The 19273-nt window shown below is 41.4% G+C and overlaps 2 protein-coding genes across 12 annotated transcripts; both read left to right on the forward strand.

Moving 5' to 3' along the window:
* The first annotated feature begins 27 nt into the window (after positions 1–27).
* Positions 28–7227, forward strand: bub1ba (BUB1 mitotic checkpoint serine/threonine kinase Ba). Of its 7 annotated transcripts, none has more exons than XM_067481231.1 (16): positions 28–145; positions 1321–1378; positions 1468–1652; positions 1854–1948; positions 2044–2162; positions 2235–2329; positions 2440–2468; positions 2595–2631; positions 3679–3900; positions 4226–4360; positions 5669–5763; positions 5943–6095; positions 6189–6379; positions 6453–6606; positions 6700–6815; positions 7023–7227. In XM_067481231.1, the coding sequence occupies exons 2-16, from the start codon at positions 1335–1337 to the stop codon at positions 7138–7140; spliced, it is 1788 nt and encodes a 595-aa protein (XP_067337332.1). In that variant the 5' UTR covers positions 28–145; positions 1321–1334; the 3' UTR covers positions 7141–7227. The 7 variants fall into 7 exon arrangements, with proteins under 7 accessions (XP_067337332.1, XP_067337330.1, XP_067337334.1 ...); XM_067481229.1 differs by having other exon boundaries at positions 59–145; positions 1279–1378; XM_067481233.1 differs by having other exon boundaries at positions 139–280.
* Positions 7228–8139: 912 nt separating this feature from the next.
* pak6b (p21 protein (Cdc42/Rac)-activated kinase 6b) lies at positions 8140–18806 on the forward strand. Of its 5 annotated transcripts, none has more exons than XM_067481228.1 (10): positions 8140–8260; positions 11935–12015; positions 13226–13471; positions 13605–14183; positions 15087–15506; positions 15713–15846; positions 15919–16045; positions 16350–16475; positions 16654–16788; positions 17322–18806. In XM_067481228.1, exons 3-10 carry the CDS (start codon positions 13265–13267, stop codon positions 17487–17489), a joined length of 1896 nt encoding a protein of 631 aa, XP_067337329.1. In that variant the 5' UTR covers positions 8140–8260; positions 11935–12015; positions 13226–13264; the 3' UTR covers positions 17490–18806. The 5 variants fall into 5 exon arrangements, with proteins under 5 accessions (XP_067337329.1, XP_067337325.1, XP_067337327.1 ...); XM_067481224.1 differs by having other exon boundaries at positions 8259–8398; positions 13226–13477; XM_067481225.1 differs by lacking the exon at positions 8140–8260 and adding an exon at positions 8573–8937 and having other exon boundaries at positions 13226–13477.
* Positions 18807–19273: the final 467 nt, after the last annotated feature.

The raw sequence follows: 19273 nt of genomic DNA on the forward strand, positions 1-19273 counted from the left end.
AAGCGTAGAGACCAGAGCGGAAGGGACGTTTGAAACGTTTTACAACGTGGCCAATCAGAACGGACCCAGAAGGTTTAAAGTTGACGTGGCCAGTGGGTGGATTTGAATATTGTGGTTTTTTTTCTTAAAATATTTAAATTTTAAGGTAAGGACGGTAGATTGTTCTTCATCAGTTACCGCGATTAAAAAGCTTTGCAAACATGAATACGACTAAAGCTCCTAGTTAGAAACGTTAGCAAACACCGTCGCCAATCTCCGTCTGAAACATTTGTAATTAACAGTAAGTAGTATTTCCCCCAGAGTTGTGTTAAAACTACAAAACGCTTTGGGACTGAAAATGAAACCGTAGGAAACTGTCTTCGCTTTGGCTCAGACACAAACAATTTAAAAGGTGATGTCTTAATGAAAACGAACCTTTAGTTGTTAATCGTCCGGCATTCTGACGCTTCCGTGTGGCTGTAACGAGCCTATGTCACGCGAGGTTTGTTGGTGTTTGAAAAATACAGAATGTAACTTTTTTTGTTGTAAATGGACACACAGTACAGCACAGTACAGCCGGGTTACTGTAGGTAGGTTGTATAAACCTGTTAACATCTGGTTAAAGGTTAAACCAGGTGGTAAGTAGTTTCAGAGGTAGTTTTGAACTATGAGGTGCAGGAAACTAATAACTAAATTTTAGTTGTTATTTTACTATAATACATTTAATTTCTTAAAATATAGAATCTAGAGGTCAGGTTATCATTTCTTTTAACAGACACTCGGTAATCAGTTTGTTTCTGTCACAGTAAATTGATTGTTTGGGTATTAGAGAATTAAATGGATTGAACAATAAAATGTGTTGGTCTCAGCTTAAATATGAATCAATGCAGTCTTTAGTTGCAGCCCTGAATTATTGCTGCAGTGTACAGCTTCATTTACTGCTAATGTAAAATTCTGAATCCAGTGCCCAGTCCTCCCTGTCCCTGCTGCACAGCCCTTCAGGTTTTTGTAGTTATGAAACTACATTAATTAAAAAGGTAAAAACTTACCAGTCAAATAGAAATCATGGCTTTTCTCTGATTGGTCAGTAGAGTGAGCCTCGCTCAGACTGCTGCCAAGACTGTTCAATGAGTCTGTCACCAGAGGCTTTCACCTCTCGAGACACCTCTCGAAGATCAGTGTTGGGGTATATTTTTATTAAAAACTGGTGAAAGCGTTCCACACTGTAACATTACAAATTAATAAACCGCTGTTTGTCATGAGTTCTGGTGGACTAGGACCTGTTATTTATGTCCGAAGGAGAGTTTTACAGTGACAGCTGAGTTCTGATTGGTCCATCAGATCCAGGTGTGGTCATGGCTGAGGGCCTGGTGATGCAGTTCGGGCATGTCTATAAACAGTAAGTTTACTCTTAACAGATTTAATATTTAATATCTGAACTGAGTAACAAACTGAACTGACTCCTTTGTGTTTTTCTATTGGCTGCAGGTCAACGAATTACAATGAGGGGCCACACAGTCTCCTGAGCAGAGGGGAGGGGCTTCAAGATGAGTGTGGGGCCGTTACACGGAGTGGGTACTGTAAAGATCTGCTGATGAGAGGAGGGGAAGAGTTCAGCTTTGAGGAGCTGCGAGCGGAAAAATACTTCAAGTGCAGAGATGAAGAGATGGACGGTGCGTTCACATGAAATCAGGATTGTTATTGATGCGTTTACAGACTTCAGGATCATTCGCAGATGTGTGAAACATGTTCTGGACATCAGGATTCTGACAAATCGGTTCACAGACACCAGGACTGAAGTAACTCATCTGTAGACTGTGTTTTATTCAGTTTCTGTTCATATTTCTGATTGTTGACTAATTGTTTTCCTTCAGAGAAACTGAAGCATCTGATGCAGCTGAAGGTGCATCTGACTCAGGAGCTAGAGGACAAGAACAGACTCTTACTGCTCAGGAGGACTCAGCAGCAGGTATACCTCTTATATTGCGGAACCCCAAACCAGTTCCAGACCTGTAGCTGTGACCCACCAAGCAGCAGACAGTCTGACTCTAGCTCCCTCTGCAGGTTGTTCATGAAGCCTCCAGGTCTCAGAGCAGTGACCCTGCTATGCCTCCAGCTGCTGCCAGCTTCCAGATATATGACGAGTCGCAGACCCAGCCTCCTGCAACTGTACAGCCTGATGGGTAATAATCTCACCTTACTTACTAATGAAACAGTGGGAATCAGACCGGATCAGTGCCTTTCTTATCAAACAGAAAAGCTGAACCATCTTCAAACGATCTGCTGGACGATGTCTTCCTATGTCCTGATGAGAGAGGACTGTGTCTGAAGGTTCAGTGTCCTAGACCAGGTGGGTATATGACCTAAAGTTTGGTTTTAGTCTGTCTGAAAAATGAAGAATGAAACTGCTGCTGATTCCATCTTTCAGTTTATTTATCAGCCATTTGTCATGTGTCTTAGGTGGTGTCCCTTCATCTGAACTCTCTCAGGTTTGTTCCTGCAAAAACCAGACTAAAAATAGTCTTTGTATTTGTTGGTTAAAAAAACCTAAGCTGTGAATCTGTTACTTTCACTCCTGATTTTCTTCTCATGTTGTCTCTTTGTGTCCTCCTCAGACCCACTCCCAATCTGGAACCTCCTCAGCTTCTACAGGTGAGTTTTTCAATGAAAACCAAACTGTAAAACAATCCTGATTTGCCCTCTGACTTTATACAAAGTAACTCCACAGTTGAACACTTTAATAGCTGATGTGCTGACTTCAATGTTTACTGTTAGTCAAAATGAATCAATTAATTATGAAATGTTGAGTCAGTTTATTGAGCTGCTGTCACAGAAACTGTAGAAAATGAAGAAACAGAATCCAGCAGGGACAATGCACATGAAATATCACTGCAGGGTTAATAGGAGGCTGATCAATTATTTAAACAAAGTGACTGAACAACAGTGTCATGTGTAAAGATGAACCTTTTTTTTTTTATTGAAAATGAAATCTAAACTGGTCATGATTTATCATTTGTTTCTTCTATGAACCATTTGTTTGCCTTTTCCATACAATAAAAACAGAAAAAAGTATACATCTACATAAAACCAAACATAATACCTGCTACAATAACAGTGACCAAGCCAACAGAAACACAGTAAGAATTAACAGAATAAAATTACCATTTCCAAACAAACAAAGGTTGGGACATTGTGTAAAATGTAAAATCATGCAGTGATTTATAAATCACTTAAAGCTATTGCAGATACGTGAACAGGTTATACAAGGGCAATGGGTGAAATTTTATCAGGTTATAAAAGAGCTTCAAGGACATCTCTTCATCAGGATCAGTCTTTATCTAAAACAGCATTTACAATGGATTAATGAGTGTATGTATTTAGTTTATACTGTTCATCAACAGGTGGTGAAAAAATGACGAAAGCTGGTATGAAAGAACATCAAGAGAACAGATTTTTACATTCAAATTTATAATTATTGGTTATTTCCATACTAAGTAGAAATACAGATACTGTTATATTAAAGTGGTAACATTAAACACAGAACAAACATGTAGGATATTCCTGATATATAGGCAGTAACTGAATCAGAAAATAAAAATCACTGCAGAAGGAGAATGAGGACTATGAGGAAGGCACTGGCTAATGAAACCTCAAGATCTAATGATCAGTGCTCAGCTCCTGCTCCTGCCCTGCCCTCAGGTCATCACAGAGGGATGACTGAAGACCTCCACACTCTGGTCCAATCTCGACCCCCTTCTCTCCCTCAGAAACCATTTTCTAAAGTCCCAGAGAAGCTGAGTCCCATTGAGGAGACCAGTGTGGAGGCCAGCTCTCTTACCTCACTGGGCTGGCTGTCTGCTGAAACCTGCAGTCCTCTGGAGGAACCGGACCAAGAGATAATTGATCAAGCTTCTTCAGCTGGTGAGAAACGCACACATTGGAATGAATTCAAGTCCATGCAGCTGCTGTCTTTGTGACGCTGTGGGTGCTACACACCGCAACCCACTGATCCTCAGCAGAGAGTGCTGCTGCACTAGTTTCATCAGTGTTTGTATGTGTCACTGTTCTTGGAAGAATTTTACTTAGTCAAAACAATTGTAACCTGTTTCTATGGAGTTTCCAGAACTGTGTATCGGACTGTTTCCGTCCAGGAAGTCAGAGATGTTTGAGCTGTCAGTGAATGCAGGATCAGTAAAAGGTAAAAATCTTTCTTTGTGCTGAGTGATTATTTCTAATGTTTCTGCAGGGGGTGCTACTAATCCATGTGAACCGGCTGTAAGGCGGCAGCTTTTGGTTCTATGTGATGTCACTTCCTGTCCTGACCTTCACCGTGAGCCTGGCCCCGTCCCACCTGTCGAGGAAAACAGCTGTCTGCAGCTGGGTATTGTTGTTCACAAAAATTATTTTAAAAATATTTGAACAATTTTTTATTGGTCTGAGACAAGACTAAAAATAAATATAAAGTAAAAATTGTTTTACATTTTCATCAACAAAATGTAAATGATGTGAATAACAAATGAATAGACATTAATACAAAGTGCCACTTAACCTGCAACATCTGTGGAATCAGACTGTAGTTCCTCATCAAATGGTTTCCTCCTCCAATCAAAATGTCTCTGGTTTAAAGGTTGATTTAGCTGCTCAGCCCAGTGCTACAAAAATAAGAAGCTTATTATATCCAGTAGCTTTTTGCCTGCTGCCTGGTATTAATCATCACCTGATGGTTTAACTAAATCTACTGAGAAATAGACAAGATGAAACAAAAACAGCTGAGACCATGAACATGCAGCAGCATGTGAACATGAAAATGTAAAATTGTTTAATCTTGCTTCTAAAGAAATCTGCATTAATCTCCTCACATGATTCAGATTCTCTAAAGCTGAACCCCGTAAACAATACTGTAGACAAAATGTAAGTGAACCAGCTTCTGAATCTAAAGACAGACAGCTGTTGCCTCCAAATTTTTATATTAATATTGATATAAATATTAAAAGCAAAGAATGAAAATGAGAATGAAATTATTTTAGTTATGATTAACAAATCATTCATCCATCATCTGTAACCTCTTATCCTGTTCACGGTATCCCAGGCATCATTTGGTCCATCCTGGACAGGTCTTCAAATGGTCTCAGGGCCAGCACAGAGAGACATGCACACCAACAAACAATTTAGTCACCAATGAACCTAACATGCATGTCTTTGGAATGTGGGAGAAAACTGGAGGAAACCCACACAAGCACAGGGGGAACATGTAACATGCATTAAACCAGGAAACCTTGTATCCATGAGGCAGTAGAGCTAACCACTGCATTACCGTGCTGCCTGCTAATAAGGAAAGTGCCGGAAATTTGACAAAAATCACACTGGTCTATGGATATTATTGTTTGCAGCTCCATAAATATGCCCAGGCACTAAATTAAATTTTGTTCTGAAAGGTTAAATGTGATGAATCAAACTTATTTCTGCTGTTGAAAGTTTGTTTTTGAAGTTGCTGGTAAATCCTCTTTTGGGGGGGGGACAGCATGCTGCTGAGGACACAGATATTCAGTTACCTTCTGTGTGGTATTTAAACATTAAACTGAAGCTGGACAAACTGATTGTTCCCGAGAACTCATCAGAATATTCCTGCTCTGACGATGGATCAGTCCCTTTTCCTCGTTTTAATGACCAGGTCTTGTTCTGTCTCCAGGGGCTGAGGTGTATCTGATCTTCTCCAGAGTTGTGGATGGAGGAAATTTCTCTGTGTATAAAGGACTAATGGAGGACAAGCTCATGGTCATCAAGGTGAAGCTGCACAGGATTTTCACATGAGGGTAGAGTCACAGGTCAGATTTAAAGTAGCTAGACCCACAGGTTCAGCTCGGTGGAGCTAATGGTTACACAAACAGTTACACATTAGAACACAGCAGTGGTCCCTGGTCTCTGTGGTAACTAACATGGTTTCCTGTGTCTGCCTGCTGTAGGTGGACAGCTGCTCGGTTCCCTGGGACTTCCATCAATTTACTCGTCTAAAGAAGAGCTCATCCAGCGCTGATGGTCTTCCCCTGATCAGCTGTTTTCTGTTTGTGGATGGCTGCATCACTGTCTATACTGCACCACCAGATCACATGTTTACTGTGAGTCCTTCCTGTTCAGGTCCCCACAGATCAGCTGCATGTCACTAACATGGTTAAATAACAAAGATCCACCCTATGTTTGCTGTGGTTCAGTCCTGGATCAGGTTTAGGGTCAGTAGGATTCTAACAGTGTGTGCTGTGTGTCAGGAGCTGGCCGAGGGGGATCCTAGTGAACCATCTGTGGGTCATAAAGCAGTCAGTCTGCTGAAGCTTGTGTCACAGCTGCATGCCTGCAGGCTTGTGCACGCTGCGTTGCAGCCACACATTCTGACGTGTTCACGCAGGTAGGTTAGCACTCAGGAGGAGGGTCACTCTTCTTTTAATGTACTTATTTTCTTTTTGGTCTGTTTCCTGCAGAGGCTTCCTTAGTCCTTATTGGGTCTTCCCAGTGGACTGGTCCTCCTCTGTGGACCTGGACCTTCAGCAGGAGGTTATGTCTGTCCAGCAGCTCCCCTCGGCTCAGACCTACATCAGTCTGGGTCTGCTAGAGCCGACCACAGCCCCACAGCTGGTACCATCTCACCGCACGTGCTCTCTCTGCTGAGATCCCACCTCCTTACTCAGATAGGTTGATACTAACCTCACCCCATCTCATTCCTGTCAGGTGGACCTGGTTGGTGTAGCTGAAACCATCCATCTCCTCCTGACCAACAGCAAGATGGTTCTGGTGAAGGACGACAGCGGCTGGTCAGCAGAGACATTCAGTGGACAAGAGCCCTGGTACTTACGTACTTAATACTGGATTATTTTAAACAAAAACTGGTTTAGCTCACAGTAAGCCTGGCTTGTGCTATAGTTTCTTATTCCTGAAAACTTAGCTGCTTTTCCTTTTTAAACTAGCTTATTTCATAGAAGCCTGAGCTTGTTTGACACCTTCATCTTGGTTTACGTTGAGCTCTTGTGCAGTAAACTTTTCTCTCTCTGCAGTGACAAGTATTCCAGGATGTGGAGAAAATTTTTCCATTTACTGCTGAATGCTGACGGCCATTCGTCGCAATCTGTGCTGGTGGAGCTGCAGGAGCAGCTGTTGAGACTTTATCATTGAAACACTGTCTGTTCTGTTTGTCTTAATTTCTGTGTTAAATTTCATGTTAAACTGTATAATAACATAAATAAAAAGTCAGTTTATAGTATTTTATCTGCTCTGTGTTTCTGATGTGGCAAAAAACCCACTAAAGAGACGGTTTAAAACAAGAGGACCTCATTAAATGTGAAGGTTTCAAAATATTTGGGGTAAAGGGAAACTATCTTTACCTGACTATATAATAGATCCAATCTCCAACCAGCAGAGGGCGTTCTGAACACAGCAGCTGATGAAGACTGTCATCCTGGCCACATCTTCAGTAAATTGACATTATACATTAAAGCTCAGATAATGAAGAACTCACTTTTCCTCTTGCATGTCTTAAACACTTTAGTTCCTGTATCTTGTGTTTTGTTGCAATATAACTGATCAGGATTTATTAGCCCCCCCCACCCCCAAACTTATTATGCAGCAGTTATCTGACATGTTATCGTCCTGAACCTGAATTGTCTCAGTTTAAACATCTAGCCTGCTTTGTTTGACTTAAACTCAGGTGAGTTTCCAGCTGCTGTGAACTACGGGTAATTGGAGTCCCCTCCTTCCTCAGCCTGAGGGGAGAGTGAGGCATGCTGCAGCCTGCAGAGATGGAGAGATACTGCTTTAGTTAATCAGTAGGTTTGTGGTGGTTTAGACCAGATTTCTGGCTGATTTTATACATTCATCTGTGAAATGTTTCATTTATAGAATAACTTAGCTGAGTTTTACGTAAACAGTCCACTATGAAGTTTCAGATACTGGGAGAAACACATGTAGTTTCACTGGATCCTCTGCTCGCAGTACTTTATCCACCACCAGCAGTGATACCCACCAGTTTGGACCACTGCAGTATTCTTTCAGTTGTCACAAATTGAACAAACGTTTAAATAAAGTTCCTTTGAATTTGAAGCAGCCAACCGTGAGGTGAGCTCCACCTTTCGCCAACTTTTTCCTTTCATGCCTGAGAAAAGGTGAGACAGGGACGAGTGAGGAGGTGGGGGAGGGAGAGAGAGAGCGCGTGGGGGGGGAGGAGACAGAACCAGAGAACGGCAGCAGGAAGCGACCAGAACGGACTCACCTCGTCTTACCTGGACTCTGCAGCCAGGTGAGTGTGTTTCCTCAATACGCGGACTGTAGTGTGTAAAGTAGCGGAACCGAACTCTAATGGTTCCGGGTAGACCCTGTACTGAGCTCAGAAGAACCTAGTTAGAACCAGGTCCTCAGCTTCTCCATTTTTACTGAGGTAAAGTAACAAAGTACATTTACTCATTTACTGTAAGTACAATATTGAGGTACTTTATTTTTAAAGGTTTCCATTTTATATTGCTGTTACTTGTACTCCATAACCGGTACCTGACTTTGGAAAGTTAGATTGTTTTTATTATGCTTGTGGTCCTGAGGCACTGACTGCATGAATATTTTCACAATATTATACATTATAAAAACAAATTTCTTACCTTGATGATAATAATTAGTCATGAGGTACTTTTACTTGTTTAGGTACATTTTCTTGAGACGTTTTGAATGCAGGGTGTTTACTTGTGATGGAGTATTTTACTGGGTAGTGTTGGTATTTTGCTTGGTAAACAGCCTGAGGTAAAGGTTCAAATCATGTTTGATAGACGATAGTCATGTTGCTGCAGTATTTATTCAGTGTGTAATATGGAAAACCACTGTCCTTCAGCAGATGTGTGGATGCTCATATGAAGCTACTGCCTCTTGTCCTCCGTCCTGCAGATTTTTTCTCTAAGGTTCAGTCCCCTGCTGCTCCACAGAGTCCAGGTCAGGGAGGCTGTGAAGCCAACCTGTTGCTGGGTGCAGCACAAACTGATGTGGAAAGACTTTGGTGTGACACATGTTACTCTTCTGCTCCGTTTAAACACGGAGGGAACGTTTGTCTTTTTGTTTGTTGTCTTCTCGTGATTTTCAATGCTCTTTAGTCCTGCGGGCGAGGACCAGCTCAAATACCTGTGACCTGGTTTTTCACAGAACCTGATCTGAGTTTTTGGTTTCAGGTTTATTCAACAGGACGACTGCAACACATTTCATGTGTTATGATGATGCATTCAATGGCTGTGGGACACACGTAGATCCAGTTTTTAGTTAGTTTCCAGGATCCCAGCCATCAGTGGGCGAAGGGCAGGAGTTTTTGGTGTTGGTTTTGTTGGCTGCACTCGTCCTTGTTGTGATGTGACATGACATGTGTAGTGTGATTGTGGCCCATTGTGGTGGTGAATGGATCCAGGCTGTAGGTTTTCAGTGAATCACTCTGAGGTTGATCTGTTTCCAGTCAGACGGCTCCAGTGACTCCTCAGACTGAGGAGTCACTGTGGAGCTGTCTGGTCATGTAGGATGTCAGTTTGATTCCTCAGGTATGTCAGTCACACCCTGATCACACACACTCACAGCAGACCCTTCACTGCTCTGGAAATGAAAAAAATATGTTTTTCCCTATAAATCTACACAGAAAATGTCAAAGATATTATTAAATGATTTAAAATGTTAAGATAAAAACTGACATTACACTAAGGTATTCAGACACTTTGTTACAGATTGAGGTCAACTTAATTCTGTTTGCTTTATTTTGTCTTGACTTGATTCTGGAACTGGACTACAGTCCACCTAAGGCACACTGATCTGGACAATTTTGAAAGAACGTGTGTATAAGTTCCCACGGTTCACACTGCTTGTCAGGACACAGGCCAAACCAAGAAGTCCAGTGAGCTCTCTGTAGAGCTTCATGTAACATTCAGTGCTGAGGCTCAGACTAGGACAACAGTGGCTCCACAAGGACTCTTCCTAGACTGTGAAAAGGTCTGAGGTAAACAGCATTGCTTTGTGAATCACACAGGTGAAGAAAGACCTGGCAGTCCTGACTGATGCATCACATCCTGCTAAAGGTGAACATAAGCTGATAACATCAGGATGAAGTCACTCTTCAGCCCCCAGTCTCTGTTGGACAGACCCTGCTGAGCTGACTCAGTTTGTTGTTTTCTGAGAAACTGGGCCATGAAGATGTCGATGGGGGGGAGCTCAGCCGTTCCTGTAACAGACCTTTATCTGACAGAAAAACAGAGTATTTACTTAGATTCAGCCTGAAGGCCTTGATCCGGTTCTAAATTGGCAGATACAGGTTCTGGTTCTGGTTCTTTACCCCCTGAAGCTCCAGTGTCTCTGTCGGGCCAAATGTTTATCTGAGCTGATAATGATGAATATGTTGTTGTCTGAAAACTTCAGGATTCCCAATGGAGCCAGATCTGAAGCTGTACAGTATCTGTACATACTGTGGAGTCTGGGATCTGTGTGTTCCTATTGGAAACTGAAACCTCTCTGTTGTTTTTAATGCTTTTCTACGCCCAGGCTACAGGCCATCAGTCCATTCATCTCACACACACACACACACACACACACACACACACACACACACACACTTAAAGGGACAGTTTCTATGTTTTCTCACCAGTCTATCAGTGTACTGAAGCTAAGCTAACAGTGCTAACAGCAACTCAATGTACGCAGGGCTGCTCTGTAAGCAACAAACAAGCTTCTGGAAAGTTTCGTGGTTTTTGTATCTGCTCGTCATAAATGAAACCAGGTCACATTTATTATTAGAAAGCCCCCCCCCTCCAAAAAAAAACCCTGAGCCATTTTCGATTTCTACACCTTTTTAGTCTTTCGGTTTATCCAGTAAGTTCAGGGTTGCGAGAGTGGACCATTAGTCTGCATTTTGATTGGATTTTAAAAATGTTGAGACATGCCTTACACAGATGGGAATGAGCAGTGTGGGGTTCAGTGTCATACCCATGGACACTTCACATGTGGTCGGGGGGAGCCAGGTGTTAACCTGTTCGACCTTTACAGACTAAGCTAAATATATCAGAAATCTAAAAGTGAAAATAAGTGATTAAATAAAGAGTATTTAATTCAACTCATCACTACCCACTGTACTTAATCATAAGTACAGTGTTTTTAAGAAAATCTCAGAGCTTGTTTAAGTGTATTTATTGTTCAGGATTTTTGCTATCCTCTCCTTTGAAAACATCTTTCCCATTGCAGCTAAAATAAACACATGGAATTTACACAAACGTCTGTTTTACAGCACATACACATTTTCTACATTCTGTTCATGTTTGCTGCAGAGTTCTTTGTTTGCATGTGTTTTGTTTGGCTTTTTGCATGCATTTCAAGTTTTAGGGTCACTGTAACATCACCCCGTGTTAGTTATTCAACTTCAGTAAAACACTTAAGTGCAGCCATGGTTGGATCAACAAGAAGCACCTCCTTTGTTAGTTTCATCAGTTTTTGAATTCCCCTGATCTCTGACACTGATCTCCTTCTTGTTGTGTTTAAGGAGCAAACTGATGTTGACTTGTATCTGACACACAGCAGCTGGAAGGCGAGTTAAACAAACTCACCTGTGCGCTCACCTCTCTGTGAGGTCCAGGTCCACCACAAACCCTCCCTGTGTATAAACATCCTGTCCCTTCTGCAGCTCGAAACCCAAAGTTCATGTTGAATCTAACACTTGGATAAAAAAACCTGAAACAGTCTGAAACTCTGCAACAGGAATCAGCATTCAGTCAAAAACACTCACTGGTCTGACGCCTGTGTACTTGTTAGTTTTAGTTATCTGAGTTTATACTATATGGACACTATATCAAAAATGTCCTCAGAAACAGACTCAGTCTGTTGACAATCAGCTGACTGGATAAGGATAACTAACCTCCACATCCTCCTCCACCCCCACTAAACAAACACCGTCTCTTTGTTTGTTTGCAGGCCGAGCTGGGCCGAACTGATCTGAACCAGGCAAGACTTCACCCCATTTACCTAAAGGGGAGGGAGAGACACCACACAGAGGTGACAGAGATTGTTACAGCTCATGAAAACATGTTTAGATTTACATTTGGATGTCAACAGATGGTTTGTTGACAGTTTATTTACTGGCAACACCACTGACACCAATATAACATAAATGGTAAATAGTCGCTTCTATAGCGCTTTTATCCAAAGCGCTTTACAATGTAGTCTTCCATTCACCCATTCACACACACACTCACACTCACACACCGATGGCGGTGGCTGCCATGCAAGGTGCTCACCTGACCCACCAGGAGCAACTTGGGGTTCAGTGTCTTGCCCAAGTGACTTGTAGCCGGGAACTGGGATTGAACCACTGACCCTGTGGTCCATGGACAACTGCCTTAACAACTGAGCTACAGCCGCCACATAACATTTCTGTATTATGTTACTGTCAAGAAATCACATACACTAAAACCAGCAGTGCATTGTAATTAATCCTGTTTAATTGTGTCCATCAAAATCAATACTCAAAAAAGTACTCTACAACAAATACAAGTACCACGTTCCACCTGAGCCTCAAACAAGAGTTCTGCAGAATCCAAAATGTTCAGGTTTTATTTATGCACAGGTTCAGAGGGGACCCACTTAAAAAACCAGATTTCTGAAATATTGATTGTTTCACATTCACAAATGTTTCATTTAAACACACCATGCATTAACTTGATTAGATTTTGTTTTAACGATCTGCTTCTCAGAAGTAACTAAGTGATAAATTATTATTTTGGTTACACAAATTATAATAATTAAACAAAATCCAAATTTTACCTCCGTTTTATCTGAGACAAGAAGGTGCAGCTTAAACTGTAAAAGTTATTCTAAAAAGTGCCAACACACCTGAAAGATAAAAGCTGCACAGATCCACCCTTAATCAGACCGAATGTTTGCAGGTGTCACAGGGTTTTGGATCATTCTGCCCCCTGGTGGTTTAAATAGTTTAAGAGTTGTTTCTGTGTCTGCAGCTGTAATTTGAATCATTGCTCGTGTTAATGATGCAGGTGAGTTCCCACCTGGGCTGTTTTGGCAGTTTGTGTTTAACAGGAGGAGGTCTGGTGACTGAGCTCAAGTAAACACAGGAGGAGAGTCACTGCCGAGTGTGTTGTGTCTTAGTTTCCAGTATTTTTATGATTTAGTGTGTACTTCCTTTTGTGATCATCTATCATGTCTCAATTATCTAATCAGCGTCAGTGGTGTTTTTGTTTCCCCTCAGGTCTTGTCGCTTGCTCAGTGTCGCTGCTTTGCTGCGGCAATGTTCCGCCGCAGGAAGAAAAAGGGCAGGCCGGAAATCTCAGCGCCACAGGACTTTCAGCACCGTGTCCACACATCTTTCGATGCCACCACAGGATGCTATGTAGGTCTACCACCGCAGTGGCAGAGCGTCATCGACACGCTGAGGAGGCCGAAGCCCCTGGTGGACCCCTCCAGGATCACTGAGGTCGAGCTGGAACCCAAGAAGGTCGGGGTAGGGAGGTGGAGGAGACAGAATAAAGTTTTAACTTTATTTTATAAATGTAACTGGTATTTTTCTTTATTTTCCAACTTCTCCCAGTTTTTGGATTTTATAATCAGCCCCTGTCCTTTCTCTGCAGACGATTGTTCGCGGCAGTTTTATCGGTCATGGTGACTACATAAGTCATGTGATTTCGGAGATGACTCGCTTGGCCGTCAGCAGCTCCAACTCTCTACGTCGCAGCAGCCCATCTGCACGGAAACGTGCTCGGTCACTGGGTAGACTGGGAGAACTGGCGGAGGATGAACCCTACCAGTATGAGGAGCTCAATCGTGGTGGAGACAATGGTAAAAGTGGCAGGAGCTCCACCTACTGGCAGGACCGGATCCATCTGGTCCGCAGCGAGAATCGCAGCCCCAAACTGAATGGACTGCTGACGAGAACAAAGTCCATATCTCAGGTAGTGTCTGAGGCAACGCCCCTGACACCTAGGATATCAGCAAATGCAGGTGGAGCAGGCGAGACAGGTGGACGGTACGCCCGTAGTGAGGGGGCAGGGCTAAGACAAAGGCCAACTTCCTGCAGCTACAACAAGTTGACTGTGGAGATCAACAGCAGACCTCACCTGAGCCTGAGGCCAGCTGTCAATCACCTGCCCGACCTGTTGTCATCCTCAAGAGAAACTCCCAGAAGACCGCACTCCTCCTATGATCTTAAAGTAAAACACTTAATTTAAAAGAATCCAACATTTAGTTTTTGTTATTTTGTTAACTAAATTTAATATAGGAGTTGACGTTTATCTGAGTATTTTCTTCTAACATGAACCTCTCCAAGATGGGTTTTATTTACAGTAGATTTACGTACCTCAAACCTGTAGACTCTGTGGTGAGTTCAGGACTTTAGAGAAGCTTCAGGAAATTGCTGCTAACAGGTTGAGATTCTTTTAAAATCCCCTGTACTTGGGATTGCATGCATGCCTTTGTCATTTGAATTCTTCAAAACAACACAGCCGTAGTTTGTACAAACTTCTTAGCTATTTCAAAGAATTTAAGTTTTGCAGACAAACAACGAAAATTACACTTTGGATCAGGCGTCCAAATACTCAGAACAAAAGTGTAATTTTTGTACAAAATAATCTTTGAGAGTTATGATTAAATAGGACAATACAAAAAGTGCATTTTCTTCCACATTAAACTTACCAAGGTTGTTAATTGCCAAACTGTCTGCAGGAATAATCATTTTTCCTTTAAAAAGATTCTATTGTTTCCATTGTTTCTTGTTGCTCTTTTCTTTGCTCTTTCCACTCACCCCAACTAGTCAAGGCAGACGGCCGCCCACACTAAACCTTGCTCTCTCTAAGGTTTTTTGTTTTAAAAGGGGGTTTTTCCTTTCCACTGTTTCCTTAGTCCTGCTCAAGGGGGATTTTTGGGGGGTTTTCTCTACAAATCTGTATAGTCCTAACTTTATTATATATTTATTTGTTGTGAATTGACACTATATAAATACATTGAATAGAAACTGTCCAGACGCCTTAATTTTTGTAGATTCTTGGACTGATTTATCAAAAATTTCTTGCAGTTTTTATTCGAAAATTTTCTCTCTTTTTCATCCTCCCGCCTAGATGCCCTCTCCCCTACTGCTGCCGCCTCCTAATGGCACCAGCAGTCCTATAATTACAAGTAGAAGTTTACTTCAGCGTCCAGTCCGCCCTTCCTCAAGCTTTATTATTACTTCGAAAACATCAACCGCCCCAAACATGCCATACCCCTCCCCCACTGGATCTTCAGCCTGTCCCGCCACACAGCAGCAGATGGTACCTGAAGGAGGTCCTCAGAAGGTGACCCATGACCAGTTTAAGGCTGCATTGCAGATGGTTGTGGACCCCGGCGACCCAAGGATGACTCTGGACAGCTTTGTGAAGATTGGGGAGGGGTCAACAGGTGTGGTCTGCATTGCCCGAGAACAACACAGCGGTCGACAGGTGGCTGTGAAGATGATGGACCTAAGGAAACAACAGCGGCGAGAGCTGCTCTTCAATGAGGTACAAAGAGAGCAGTGTGTATACTGCTGTTAGGACAAATATTCTACTGTAGTAACATAAACCTTGCTTGCACAGGGTGGTGAATGGCAGATTTAAACTTTGGAACTTAAATTTTACGATTAAATAGTCAATTAACACAAAGCACAAATTTTTCTGTTACCTGTGTGACATCATCAGTTCACCTGTCTCTGGATGTTGGATCACAGGTTGTGATCATGAGGGACTACCAGCACCAGAATGTGGTGGAGATGTACCGCAGTGCTCTGGTGGAAGAGGAGCTCTGGGTGATCATGGAGTACCTGCAGGGTGGTGCTCTCACTCACATTGTCAGTGAAACCAGGTAAACAGGAAAAAAACACGCCTTGTAGATTTTCAGTTTTCTGTGGTTTTCTGATGTGTCTGTGTGTTTCAGATTGAATGAAGAGCAGATAGCAACGGTGTGCGAAGGCGTCCTACAGGCTTTGTCCTACCTTCACTCTCAAGGAGTCATTCACAGAGACATCAAGAGCGACTCCATCCTGCTGACACTGGATGGGAGGGTGAGCCCCTACCCTATCCCTCCACCATCACTGCTAACTTTCTAATGCCAGTTGTGTGAAAATATATGAACTTCCTAGAACATGAACTAAAGTCAAAGTGCCATTACAACACACTATTATGACCAAAATAATCCAAGAATGACATTAATTTAAAGTACAGATGCTTTATCAGCTATAGAAAAAGCTTCAGCAGCATTTTACCATTGGAGCTGGTTTTAATAGTTTATACTAAAAAACAAAAACACAGTTCTGATTCCTTAATTAAATAACAAACAGCTGAATCCTCTGTCTTCTTATGTTACAGATAAAACTGTCAGATTTTGGGTTCTGTGCTCAGATAAATAAAGACGTCCCAAAGAGAAAATCTCTGGTTGGGACTCCATACTGGATGGCTCCTGAGGTGATCTCTAAGACGCCTTACGGGACCGAGGTAAGAAAACATCCAGACCCAGATCCTGAATCACTGTTTAGTCTGGAAACACATTTACAACAGGCTCTTTAAAGTAAAACGAAATGTTATAATAGTGTAAATCTACATTTTATATGAATTTGTATGAGGTCTCATCCCTGGTCACGGGTGATGTCTGACAGTTTCCCGTTTCCTTCAGGTGGATGTCTGGTCTCTGGGCATTATGGTGGTGGAGATGGTGGATGGAGAGCCGCCATATTTTAGTGACACACCCATTGCTGCCATGAAGAAGCTGAGAGATGAACCAGCACCGAGTGTGAAGAACATCCAGAGGGTCAGATACACACTTTTTATTGCTTTTATTGCATAGTGAGGACCATAGCTAACAAGTTAGCATGTTGGTGAGACTCTCTGGGGACCACAACAATGTGCAATGCATGACCGGACAAATCCAGCAGCAGTAGAAATTAACTGCTACTTGCTACTAACATAGATTATAGATTTAATGTGTCTAAAGAAATAAACAAAGCATCAACAATTTAACTAAGTACTCTGCGTATTTACCTCTGTTTTAAAGAATTATGTTCTGTGTTTAACTAATGTATTATATAAACATATGAACCGTTATGGCGTTAACTAGTTCACAAACCCCAACCATCTGCACTAGGCTACCAAAAATTAGCTCACCACTGTCTCCGGCTGCCTTCGTTGGTCATGTGACCAATCCCTTTTAGAGGACTTAAGAGTCACTTCAATTAGATCAAGGGTCTTGATCACCATTTAACTATTCATAGTAATTCACATATTGTATCTGATGATTTCATACTGCCTGGCCTGTGTTGATGATGTCATATTCTCTGTGCTCAGATGTCTCCTGTGTTGAAGGACTTCCTGGGCTGCATGTTGACACGTGACCCGATGCAGCGCAGCAATGCTGGCGACCTGCTGGAACATCCATTCCTTTTGCAGGCTGGGTCGCCACGCTGCCTGGTGCCACTGGTGGAGCAGTACCGCAAACGCATGTCACGCTGCTGAACACGTCAGATACACCTGAGACTCACCTGAGACTCAGGATTTTAGTGTGGGTTGCTATGTTTTCTCCACGCAGTCAAACACAAGCTCAGTGTCTCACTGGTTGCTAAGGAGTTGAGTTCAGCAGGCAATCATGTACTAGCATTGCTGTGAAGAGCTCCACTGACCAAAAGTCTATAGTATAGGTCACTCCAGGTCGTGATATTTGACCTCTAGCTGCAGGACGATTTGTTTACACTAAAACAGATGATGTCATTGAGACACACCTGTCACCTGGATCTTATTTTGACAGTTTGTCCACTTCCTGTCTGTGAAGGAAGATTTAGATCAAATAAACCTAGTGAAAGGAAAATACAAAGTGAAAAGGTAAATACTCTTAGGGTTAGTTACAGTAAGAATCGATAACTGATGAGAATTTGCTAATCATACGTATGAAACATGAAAAGTAAAATCAGGATGTGTCGGTTTGGTAGTGAAATGGTGAAAAATGGCCGCTTTTATCTATAGCACTTTATACGTTTCTTGTTTGCGACTTGAGTCACTTTTCGGGTCAGATGTCAAAAGTCCAACATGAACTGTATCAAAGCAGCTTAACTGAAAAAGAGGTTTTAGTTGTTTTTTTCTTCTCCCTGCACTGAGAGCAGGACACGATGTTTTAATTACAATTTTGAGGTACTTGTACTTGAGTATTTCAAATTCCACACACATTTCATTATTGTACTTTTTAATTTTGTTGAAAATGTTTTAGATTCACGTCAACACAAAATCAGTTCCACATTTATCAGCTAAGACATGAGACATGTTTACATGAGTGCATCAATAATTATAATCCACTAATAATATTTAGGACTTTATGCAGTTGTTTCACAAAGTGGTCATGTGTTGAACAGATTGATGGAAGAAGCATTGGAAAAGCAAAAGTATTTCATTAAAAAAATCTCAGTGTGGCTGTTTGCAGCTTTGTATTTGCCCAAAAAACTGAAACTGCAAGATTTAGTTTACTGTGACAGAAACAAAGAACCTGAGACAGCAGAGAAACTTCACTCTTTTTATCAAAATACTTTTATTTTCTTTTAACAGCTTGATTGTTGCAGCAGCGTTGTCTTCTACAATAGATGATGTTATTTATGTTATCATAAACATATTAAAAACTCCTTTTTTCAGGTTTTCACTTTTCTCCTGTGATGATGGTGAATGATAAAAAGCTCTTATGGAATTATTTGAAAACTTGCAGTTTTGCACAGAACAGTTACATGTTTTTATTTTTATGATCTTTTATAAAATACAGATAATAAATGGATGATATTTTTACATTTTTAATTTACTGTGATTTCGTGTCTTTTCTATGTATTATTCCACTGAATCAGTGCTGCAACTTTAGTTTAGCTTCAGTTCGTCTTGAACAGGATTCTTCAGAAACAATCTTTTTTTCCTACACACAATTCCATTTCAATTTATTTAATTTCAACTTTATTTATAAATGGCAATTAATAACAAAATCCTCTCATGGCACTTTATATTGTAGAGGAAACCCTTTAATGGAAGATGTCACCAATGTCATGCAGTGGTGACATAGCGAGTTAAACCAACAAAAAAAATAACTCCTTCATTTGAAACTATATTTTCTTCCATTGGTTATTCATTTTGAATTTTACACATAATTTGTAATTTAAAAAAAAATCCATAAAGGTTTTGTAGTTTCCCAAACCTTTTCAGTTATGATTTTTATTTTTTGAGCTAAAACATGATAAACTGAAATATACTGTTCAGTTTGACGTTTGATCTCC

Source organism: Channa argus, chromosome 17 (assembly GCF_033026475.1).
Source record: "Channa argus isolate prfri chromosome 17, Channa argus male v1.0, whole genome shotgun sequence".
Taxonomy (NCBI): Eukaryota; Metazoa; Chordata; class Actinopteri; order Anabantiformes; family Channidae; genus Channa; species Channa argus.

Coding starts and splice junctions, on each gene's coding strand:
- bub1ba (XM_067481231.1), top strand. CDS start 1,335: ATGGCTGAGGGCCTGGTGATGCAGTTCGGGCATGTCTATAAACA. Junction 1,653..1,853: donor CAGAGATGAAGAGATGGACG/GTGCGTTCACAT, acceptor GTTTTCCTTCAG/AGAAACTGAAGCATCTGATG. Junction 2,469..2,594: donor CTTCATCTGAACTCTCTCAG/GTTTGTTCCTGC, acceptor TGTCCTCCTCAG/ACCCACTCCCAATCTGGAAC.
- pak6b (XM_067481224.1), top strand. CDS start 13,265: ATGTTCCGCCGCAGGAAGAAAAAGGGCAGGCCGGAAATCTCAGCGCCA. Junction 14,184..15,086: donor ACTCCTCCTATGATCTTAAA/GTAAAACACTTA, acceptor CCTCCCGCCTAG/ATGCCCTCTCCCCTACTGCT. Junction 15,847..15,918: donor CACATTGTCAGTGAAACCAG/GTAAACAGGAAA, acceptor TGTGTGTTTCAG/ATTGAATGAAGAGCAGATAG.